This window comes from Aquarana catesbeiana, linkage group LG05 (genome assembly GCF_042186555.1).
Source record: "Aquarana catesbeiana isolate 2022-GZ linkage group LG05, ASM4218655v1, whole genome shotgun sequence".
NCBI classification, from domain to species: domain Eukaryota; kingdom Metazoa; phylum Chordata; class Amphibia; order Anura; family Ranidae; genus Aquarana; species Aquarana catesbeiana.
Window position 1 is genome coordinate 160,407,679 of NC_133328.1, and position 11,428 is coordinate 160,419,106.

Genomic DNA, 11,428 nt, shown 5'->3' on the forward strand with positions numbered 1-11,428 from the left:
TCTGTTTGAGCCTTTGCTGCTTTTGTAGGTTGCTAGGGCAAGTGAAATTCAGTATAACTTTCAGGTACGGAGGAACATCTCTTCCATTCTTCCCATGATGCACCACTGACCAATATAGCAGCCAATCACAAGGCCTGAGTGCTGGCATTTGAGGATAGGGTAGATGTTCTTAGCCCTGTATAAGCTCCAACCAGATCAAATTGGACCTAAGATGGGGCTTTTTCTCTTCGCTGAGATGAACTCGCACTTTGTGAGTTAAAGCAGAACTCCAGCCAAAAATGACTAGATAACAATAAACTGCCCAAAAAAAAATACATTTACAAAGCCATCTTTTGCTTCAATATTCACCATTTAACCCAGAACTTTCCTCCGCAGTACTTTTTTCTGCCTCCTAGATGTCCCCAGCCTGATGGCCAGCATCATTAAACCTACTTCTCCTGTGCACAGGTTGTCCTGAACCCACCTCTGCCTATGAAAGAAAGGTAGCACAATGGTGAGCTCTCCATTTTCTTCCTATTGGAATGCTTCTTATCTGCATATGAACCAATTTGCTCCTTGTGCTACTGCTCCCCCTCCCAGTTTTAGCTCTGCTGTGTAGGGACTGCAAAAGGCTGATGCTGGAACAAATTACAGTAACTGCATTAAGATCTCCTACCACCTCACCCCAGAACTGCTGTATTCAGAGACAGGTCCAAACCATATGAATAAACGCACCAATTGCCAAGTGGCACTTTGGACAGTGTTCATCTATCATGGGATAAATAACAGTCGCTGGGTTGTGTAGTAGACGGGATGCAGGATTTTTAATTGGATGAACCTGTCTCTGGTTAAGATCATAAAGGGTAGGTATTGTTGCATTTCCTTTATCCTAGTGAGGATAATAATTCATTTTAGATATAATTCTCTCTACGGGTACACTGCCCTAATCTGTAGAACATTGCTGTGAATACCTTGTTTTAAACTGACACTCTCCTTTTACTGGCCCGCAATAAATTTATTACCTAGTCTATAGTGAACGTGACAAAAATCTATGTCAGCAGTTTTCATGTGAGTCTCAACAAAACGGGCTTGTTGCACTTTTTTTTCACAGATTTCCTTAAGGTGTGTGATGAGTTTTAATTTTTTTTTTTTTTTCTTTATTGCTTTATATTTTGGCCCAGAGTACGTAAGCTTCTATTCATAGTAATTAATATTTTATTTTTGTATAAATCCCTACAGTTGACAAATGCATTGCATATCAATAAAATGTGGCATATTACGTTCTCAGTCTTTACCATGTTTGTGTTTTTCCTGCAGAATATTGTGGCAGTCGGTGCTGGATTTTGCGATGGCCTGCAGTGTGGAGACAACACCAAAGCTGCAGTGATCCGTTTGGGGCTAATGGAAATGATTGCATTTGCCAAAATCTTCTGTAAAGGCCCTGTGTCAACTGCCACATTCCTTGAGAGTTGCGGCGTGGCTGATCTCATCACTACTTGTTATGGAGGACGCAACAGAAAAGTTGCTGAGGCATTTGTGAAATCTGGCAAGGTATTTCTATGAACTGAGCTCTATCTTGACTATGCATTTAAAGTTGTGGACAACTTACACTTAAAGTGCTCTCTGACCTCAATTAGAAAGTTAACCCTCTGTACCTCCCCATTCTGTACCTCATGATTGGTCAGTGACGCCACCAAGTATAGTCATTGGCCAATTATGAGGCACAGTAGAGGGGCAGCACAAAGTGTCAACATCCTAGCTGAAGTTTTTGCAACTGGATAATGGACTGCTGCAGGTGTTGGGGTTTCCAGGAAACTCCAGCAACTTACAAAGTGTAAGAACAGGTAAGTGTAGTTGCCTCCTGACCATTTCTGCCAAGCATAGAGCACTCAAGGGCTTACTTTTTAAGCAGGCATTTCAAACTTGGACAAAACAGTGGGAGAGATGACTATCTTCAAGGCGGCTGAATTCTGTCTTAGAGCCACACACGCTTCCAGAAAAAGATTATGGTGTTTTGGAACTTAAAAAGACAGTAATGAAAGAAATGTCAATTTTACAATAATTAATCCCAATAAAAAAGAGCCACAAACCATATCTGCAAAATTTTATATAAGGAAGTTTAACTTTTTAACTGGAAAACAGCTGGAGGGCAGGGATGAGTAGGTCCCCTTTTTGGTGCCAAAACAGCCCTGACCAGTCGAGGCATATACGCCTCTATGATTCTGCCAAATGTATGCAGTGGTAGCTGGCACCAAGCTGTCAGTAGCAGATCCTTTAATTCATTGTTGGTTAACTTTGATGTGGGGGGAACTCAAGTGCAGTGCTCAACATCTCCAAAGGGCCACACATAAAATTCAATGAACGTTCAAATGTCAAATGGCAGACGCATAACAAGAAGTCTATGGGCATGATACAAGAAATGGTAAGACACATTGGAGACATTAAAGGAACTGATCAGAGACTGCGGACAGGGTATAGGAGATGGGCAGGGACTGCAGATAGGGTACAGGAGTTGCTGGAGATTGGGGACATGCTTCAGGAGACCGTCATTGTCTGACAGAAATTACTGCTATAACAGGATAATATGGAAACAGATTAGTGTCCGCAGGAGGCACGAGGGCTGCACAAAAAGTGCCAAAGGGCCACATGCGGACCATAAGCCGCAGGTTGGACAACAGGGCTTTAAGTCCTGTAAGTTGCAAGATAGGACCTCCCATGGATCGAACTTTGTTTTTCCAATGCATTCCACAGATATTTGATTAAATTGAGATGTGCTGAACTTGGAGACCTAGTCAAAGTCTCAAACTTGTGTTTCTTCATTTTTGAACCATTTTTGCATTGTGAGAGAATGTATTATCCTGCTGAAAGACCACTGCCATCTGGGAATACCATTTACACAAAGGGGTGTAGTTAGTCACCACCAGTTTGCCTTCTTCCCATAGTGCATCCTGGTGCCATCTCCTCCCCAGGTAAGCAATGCACATGCACCTAGCCATCTACATAATGTAAAAGAAAATGTGATTCATCAGGTCACGCCGCCTTCTTGCATTGCTTCATGGACCATTTCTGATGCTTGCGTGCCCATTGTAGGTGCTTTTGGCTGTGGACACAGGTCAGTATGGGCACCCTGACCAGTCCGTGGCTTCGCAACCCTATACACAACAAACTGCATTTTTTTTCCTGCTTTCAAAGCATTAACTTCATAGACAACATGTCTACTTGCGCCTTTAAACTTCCCTTGCTGTAATCAAAATGAAAAAAACAATCCCTATTCTACTGTAATATACTCTGCAATTAAAAAAAATGTATATAATTACACACAGTGGGGACGGAAAGTATTCAGACCCCCTTACATTTTTCACTCTTTGTTATATTGCAGCCATTTGCTAAAATCATTTCAGTTCATTTTTTTCCCTCATTAATGTACACACAGCACCCCATATTGACAGAAAAACACAGAATTGTTGACATTTTTGCAGATTTATTAAAAAAGAAAAACTGAAATATCACATGGTCCTAAGTATTCAGACCCTTTGCTCAGTATTTAGCAGAAGCACCCTTTTGATCTAATACAGCCATTAGTCTTTTTGGGAAAGATGCAACAAGTTTTTCACACCTGGATTTGGGGATCCTCTGCCATTCTTCCTTGCAGATCCTCTCCAGTTCTGTCAGTTTGGATGGTAAACGTTGGTGGACAGCCATTTTTAGGTCTCTCCAGAGATGCTCATTTGGGTTTTAGTCAGGGCTCTGGCTGGGCCATTCAAGAACAGTCACTGAGTTGTTGTGAAGCCACTCCTTCGTTATTTTAGCTGTGTGCTTTTAGCTGTGTGTCATTGTCTTGTTGTAAGGTAAACCTTCTGCCCAGTCTGAGGTCCTGAGCACTCTGGAGAAGGTTTCCGTCCAGGATATCCTTGTACTTGGCCACATTCATCTTTCCCTTGATTGCAACCAGTCGTCCTGTCCCTGCAGCTGAAAAACACCCCCACAGCATGATGCTGCCACCACCATGCTTCACTGTTGGGACTGTATTGGACAGGTGATGAGCAGTGCCTGGTTTTCTCCACACATACTGCTTAGAATTAAGGCCAAAAAGTTCTATCTTGGTCTCGTCATACCAAAGAATCTTATTTCTCACCATCTTGGAGTCCTTCAGGTGTTTTTTTAGCAAACTCCATGCGGGCTTTCATGTGTCTTGCACTGAGGAGAGGCTTCCGTCGGGCCACTCTGCCATAAAGTCCCGACTGGTGAAGGGCTGCAGTGATGGTTGACTTTCTACAACTTTCTCACATCTCCCGACTGCATCTCTGGAGCTCAGCCAGAGTGATCTTTGGGTTCTTCTTTACCTCTCTCACCAAGGCTCTTCTCCCCCAATAGCAGTTTGGCTGGACGGCCAGCTCTAGGAAGGGTTCTGGTCATCCGAAACAACTTCCATTTAAGGAGTATGGAGGCCATTGTGCTCTTAGGAACCTTAAGTGCAGCAGAAGTTTTTTTGTAACCTTGGCCAGATCTGTGCCTTGCCACAGTTCTGTCTTTGAGCTCTTCAGGCAGTTCCTTTTGACCTCATGATTCTCATTTGCTCTGACATGCACTGTGAGCTGTAAGGTCTTATATAGACAGGTGTGTGGCTTTCCTAATCAGGTCCAATCAGTATAATCAAACACAGCTGGGCTCAAATGAAGGTGTAGAACCATCTCAAGGATGATCAAAAAAATGGACAGCACCTGAGTAGTACTTAGATACTTAGGACCATGTGATATTTCAGTTTTTCTTTTTTAATAAAACTGCAAAAATGTCAACAATTCTGTGTTTTTCTGTCAATATGGGGTGCTGTGTGTACATTGAGGGAGAAAAATGAACTTAAATGATTTTAGCAAATGGCTGCAATATAACAGAGTGAAAAATTTAAGGGGGTCCGTCCCCTGTGTGTGTGTGTATATGTATATGTGTGTGTGTGTGTGTGTGTGTATATGTATATATGTATATATATATATATATATATATATATATAATTATTACATCCTAAACCACTGAGGGAGAAGACGCGAGAGGGCCACATGTGGCCCAAACAAGTTTGGCATGCATACTTTATATTTTGAATGGACTGAAGAGGTTTTTATTGCCCCATTAGGGAAATTCACTTTGTTCTTATGTCCACTGTCACTGAGACTAAAGAGCCAACATTTTGAGTTGTCACCAGAATAGAGGGAAAATCCTCCAATAAAGACAATGGCAGGGGTTTTAACCATTTCCTTCTCTATCCAAAATGGGGGGAGCTTTAGGTTTAAAGACATTTTAAAAACAGACCCACATTTGATATGAAATACACTTTGTACCCAATATTGTAACATATTGTTCCCTTATTTCACCATAAGCTGAATCTGCTGATTTTAGTAAAGCCTGTAAAGTGTTGACATTAGTCTGTGAGAATCCCCTGCATTCTTTGATTGTGCACAGCAAGCTGCAAGTTTACTAACAGTTTGCATACCTCTGCATGTGTTCTTGTTACTGGGAAGATTCAATTTTACTGTATGCTGTCACTGCATTATCTTCCTGTGATGACACATTTCTGTTTGGCCATGGGGTATCGGAGCCTTCCAGCTGAGAAATTGGTAGAGAAAGACACGGCTTTTTGGTTACATTACTACAACTTGTGTACGAATAAATATCTTACATTTTTGTTCTCTCCGGGTCATCTTTTATATTGGTTATTAAACCATTTTGTAATTCTCAAATGTTCTGGTGATCACCTCAAATGTAATACTGTAAGTGTGTTTCTTTGTTGCAGAATATTGAACAGCTTGAGCAGGAGATGCTTAATGGACAGAAACTTCAGGGTCCTCAAACCTCAGCAGAAGTCTACCGAATCCTGCAGCAGAAGGGCATGGTAGATAAGTGAGTGGTTGTGTTTTTTTTTTTTTTTTTTTTGTTTTTTTTTTTGTGGAATTTTCAGCAAATAGAGATGGCATGCCATACAGAGGACTGCGTGATGTTTCTTTTGTGCTTACCGATCAAAGAATGCATTTTTGAATAGCATATACAAATGGCACATGGCTGGCGAGCAGGCATTGTTGCAGATAAAATGTTGCTTTCATTCTCATAAAAGCGTGTCGTGAGCAATGATGACTTTGACTTGCCAAAGGGCTTGTTTACATGGCAGTTCAGACCTTCCTCCTTCCCAAAAAAACCTCTTAATGGAACGAAAGAAAGACAGGTGCAGTGTATGGTAGAATAGCTGAGAATTGTCATATTTGCAAAAAAAATTAACCTCTGTGCCCATTAATGTAACAAAAAAAACTGGTTGCGCTGTACCCTTCTGTTGTGTTTTTTTTTTTTTTGTGTGTTTTAAGCTTAGTGGAAAAACAATGTTTTTACAAAGAAATCTCATCAGGGTTGCTGAGGGCCTTGCACTGTTAGTCTAAACTTTACTAATACTTTTTTTTTTTTTTTTTTTCATATATCTATACAGAAATGTTTTTTGCTTTTCATTTCTATTTTAGACTGAGTGGGTTGCTTTTTATGTCGTCTTAGTATTTCTATTATGGCTAAATTTATTGTGAATTTTTATATATGCTAATAAATAATTGTAATTTTAGATTTCATAATGGAATCTCCATTGGTCAGCATATTTGAGTATTCACAAGGTTTATTTATAGGGTGGTTGTTTAAGTCTCAGCCAGGTTATTATTTTTTTGGCTATTGATATACTTACTACTAGTGACTTCTCAACCTTTTATGAATATATTATATTACATAGTTTGGGGAAACTTGAGGATATTGAATACGTTTTTGAGTCTCTCAACTCTTCAGAAACCGCCCTTTGAGCATGTCAGGGGTATGTCCTTGTCCACTTTCACTCTCAAGGTTGCCTATCTTGTTGCCATCACCACTGCATGTTTTTTTTGAAGCTCATCACAGCACGTCTTTCAGTTGGCGACCTTCGCCTGTAAGGGCCCTTTTTCTTGTGTTGCATAATAACAGGGTTGTTTTGTGGGCAAAACCCTTCTTTCTTCCCAAGGTGGTTGCTCCCTTCCACCTCAACCTACCTTCTCTGTGTCCACCTCCTCGCCATCCTTAGGAATCTCCACTGCTTGGATGTTGTACTAGCTTTTCGAGTCTACCGCTGATCTACAGGATGTTTAGGAAAGCTGATCTTCTCTTTCTCATTCCTGAGGGTCCCCACAAAGGACAACCTGCTTCTCTCTCCACTATTTCCAAGTGCATTCGACAAAAGGAGTTCAAGCTTTTGGGCTTGAGGGCAAAGTTCCTAGTTTCCCATATAAAGTACACTCTATTATATCAGTGCTTTATGGTCTATCCAGCATCAGACATCTGTTTCTCAGATATGCAAGTCTGCTGTCTGGTCCTCTTTGCACATGTTTAAGTTTTTTTTTTTTTTTTTACCAGGTAGATGTTCAGGCCTAATCTAAAGTCTAGTACAAGTAACAAAGCTATTTCAGAAATGTTAACGTGGGGCATTATAACGTACTACTGTATAAAAGAAAAAATGTGAGACTTGAGTAGGGTTTTAATAAAATGGTTCCTGTTACAGTATATATTTTTTTTACACATTTGTTTCTTTATCCCACAGATTTCCACTTTTCACTGCTGTTTATCGAATTTGCTATGAGAAAACACCTGTGGAAGAAGTAATTTCTTGTTTACAGAGTCACCCAGAGCATATGTAACTTGGGGACAAATATCTTCAACATGACCAGTCTTTTTTTATTTTATTTTCTTTCTTGTTTTTATGCTGCAAAATCCTGGAGAAAATGCTCCACTAACGCACAAAGGCATGAATGTGTAAAGTACGTTATCATTTGCTTTGGGTCTGGTTGCAGACTAATAAGGTTACAGACACCAAAATATTTAAATGCCTCCTTTTTATATTGACCAATTGTGGACCTCATGAAATTTGTAAGACCGAATGTTGTAGGCAAATTTTTAGGCATGGTTTAAATCTGATTGTTTGTGAGTCCAGCAAATGCTGTAAGTATTATTCCTATGGGCAACTGACACTTGTATTAAGGGAAGAGGCCTGTGCTGACAACCTGGTTCAGTGCAGAATTTTATTCTCCTAGAGATCATGAATTGAATTATACTACTTTCTCTAAAAGGGAATGAATATTACTAATCTGTTAGTCTGTATTTCTGGTTTCTCCAACAAAATGCCATTATCTACATGCTGCATTCATTGTAAAGTTGGACCTCCTGAGTTCCGAGGTACCAGCTAGACACTGTTACACAGTGCAACTATATCAGTTTGTTAATATATAAGCTTAGTGTTATCAACTTTTATTACTACAAGGCAAAATTATTTAATTTTTTTGTTTTGTATTTTTTGTGAACAACACTTGTAACATTGGGAGCACTCTTTATACGACAAAGACAAATTAAGTGGGAAGTCCTATTTTAAGTGTACATCTTTTAAATATCCTAATCTTCTATTGTATGTAATGATTTTAGCATTGATGCATATTTTATAAAATCCTAGTACTGTGCCATTCCACAACGCAGTAATCCGCACATGAGATTTACCATAACACTATTAAATCATTCGGTAACAATTTGAGTAATGTGAAAATTCTTTTTTCTTGTTTTTTGAATTAAAAAAAAAAGTTTTTAATTGTAAAGAAGCAATTTAAATATACAATTGCATGGCACAGTTTATAGTAAAAAAAAAAAAAAAAAAAAAGGTGCATAAGTGGTCTTCATAAGTCACAATATGGAGTTATCAGACATAACACAATAGAGTTAGTACAATGGTAATAGAAATACTTAATACCAACGTTCATAGAATGGGAATCATGTGTGAAATGGGGACCAATGGTAGGGAAGGGAGGAAAAAGGGTTGATCATTGAAGAGGGGCATAGTGGCATTACACATAATGCATTACAAGGGTGCAAGCATAGATGTAGAACCCCATAATGAATTCTAAGAGCCTGAGCACAATATCATACAGCACAGGTGTCTGACTGCTCAACCATCTATCCCAAATATTATTATATTTCTATATACAGGTCCACAGGTGAAATAGAGTGCCCATTTCCCCTTAATAATGGACTGTGGTTTGGGCAGTATTTATAAACTGAGAGTGGAGTTGGGTATGCTCTATGTCTAATATACTGTTGCATGAGTCTGTTAGGTAATCTAGATGAAACCAGTTTGGTGCCCTCCAGTACCTCCTTCTACTGGGCATCCTCTAAAGACCCAACATCCAGCTTCCACCGAGATTTGACCCTGTGGGCTATATGGGTGGCAGTGGGGATGCACAGGGCATTGTACAGAGCAGATATCAATCTAGTGGGTTCTGTGCCAGTGATATTGATCAAGTGCAGAGGTTGAAAGGTAGGGATATCATCTGGGAACTGAGCTTGTAGTGCATGATGGAGCTGTAAATACCAAAAAAAAAACAAAAACCTATGGTTAGAAAGCTCAAATTCCTCTTTCAGGGTTTGAAAGGTCTTTGGGCCTGGGTGTGAACACCAGATGAAGGGCTTTTAAAAACACCTTTTTAGAGACCCAGATGTCAATATTGGGTATGGAGGAGAGTTCTTGAAATTGAGGATTGTGCCTCAGGGGAACATGTGTATAAGGAAGGGCGTGAGTCCGACTCAGAGCTAGCTCACAGACATGTCTGGCATAGGCTTGCGTGTATTCACTGCACTCGACTGTCCACACCTAAAGATCACCATCAGTGGTTCCTCCCAAGGTGGTTGGGCTTTTAAAGGGTGAGTTTGTCTACCCGATCCTTTGAATGTATTAAGGATGGCATCAATCATTTTGTAAAGATTTTAAGGGGGGGTATCACTGGTGTGTGTGTGTGTGTGGGGGGGGGGGGGGGGCGCGGAGGGGTGGTTATTAATTCTTTTACTTTAATATTGTTTTCTTCAGACTACCAAAATTATTGCCAGTCCTAATAGGCACAAGTATGACCTAAAGAGATGGCAACAACTTGATTTCATATAGCTAGGCAGAACATGATTTTATAATCCGTGTTTTTTTATAATATAAAGGCACTCCACAAATATACAAGATGGCTACAGCTAGTGAGATTTTTGCGGTTTCTTTTTGCAACCAAAATATGTCACTTCAAGGTAAAGTAACTGACAATGTTACCTGCATTTCATATGACATTAAAATATAACTAAAGACAAATTATTTGTTTTTAAACGTGCATAGAGTTTCAGTAGAACTTGTTTTGAAAGTAAACAAAGTGCAATGAATGTGCTATTACAATTTACAAATTAGGACATGAACGGTACCGTACAATGATTTCATTGAGAACTAGTTATTTTACGAGTGGGCAAAGGGGAGATGGGGTCACTAATGTAGGATGCTGACCTAGGGGCAAGACCAGGAAAAGGGCAGGGGTATAGCAGAGATTGTGTAACGGTATATGACAGGGAAAACAAGGGGAGGGGGGCATGGGTGTTTAAGGACAGAGCAGGGGCAGATCGGGGGGGGGTCGTTTGGGGAGGCCTGGAGGTTTAATACATTATACATACATTATACAGTTTTCTTGTACTCCTTTTTAGATTTACCTAAACCATATAATATGAGGTCAGACCTAAACACTCAGTTTGTATGCAATCAGGCAGACCTTTGCACTACATAGTTGATGTAAATCTAAAAAAATTGGAGAAGAAAATTGTATAACATATGGCTAACATAAGAGTGTGTGTGTTTTTGACCTAAAAAGGGACTGTAGAGGCTGTCAGTTTAGAGATAATCTGAAATCTTTATTCCTAGAAGTGCTGTGCTACAGAAGCAGTCCACCATATGTACATTTTTGTTCATTCCATGTAGCGATTCAGTTCCATACCCCGATTTGGATCCCATACACCCAGGGATATGGATAACCCTGGCTCAAAACCCCTGCTGTAATCTAGTACAGCCAATGCTCTGTAATTTGCAGCAAGTTTGTGAATAAACTGTGGTTAGAGCATTTCAAAAAAACAACAAACACAAATGCCCAGTTTACTTGCTTGCAACAAACCAAATTGACCTTGTCTAACAGTTCATGTTACAACCAAGGAGACTGTCAAAATTATTACGTTAGGACTGCAGTACACTGGGGTGCCATGCCGTGGCTGCTGCAGCTTGCAAATGTGTGAAAACTAAACCCTTATTTTGTTTTAACTTTAACTGTTAGACAGGACAATTTGGTTTGTTGCAGGGGAGATTCCCCACATTACACATCTCTGTGTTCATGCAGGGATCTGTCAGTTTTTTTTCCCTTCAACCAAAACTGAAAGTGTATACCCAAGGACTTGGTGATCACAGAATGCGCCACATGGGTCACGCGAGCACAGGGGGACATCTTGTACGCCCTCCCGGCAATTTAAGCCTACGATGTAGCTGTCTTTGGGATAAAGCACGGGCTCCAAGTGGTTAAAATGTTTGTGTTCATCAGTGTATATACAGTATTTCACAAAAGTGAGTACACCC

General features: G+C 40.0%; 1 protein-coding gene across 1 annotated transcript in view; it reads left to right on the plus strand.

Annotated features, from left to right (window-relative positions):
* GPD1L (glycerol-3-phosphate dehydrogenase 1 like) overlaps positions 1–8,543 on the plus strand; it is a 69,015-nt gene extending 60,472 nt beyond the window's left edge. Inside the window, exons 7-9 of the mRNA XM_073630291.1 lie at positions 1,297–1,530; positions 5,765–5,871; positions 7,568–8,543. Coding sequence (XP_073486392.1) covers positions 1,297–1,530; positions 5,765–5,871; positions 7,568–7,664 — 438 coding nt within the window. The 3' untranslated portion in view covers positions 7,665–8,543. The remainder of the gene's footprint in view (positions 1–1,296; positions 1,531–5,764; positions 5,872–7,567) is intronic.
* The last annotated feature ends 2,885 nt before the right edge of the window (positions 8,544–11,428 follow it).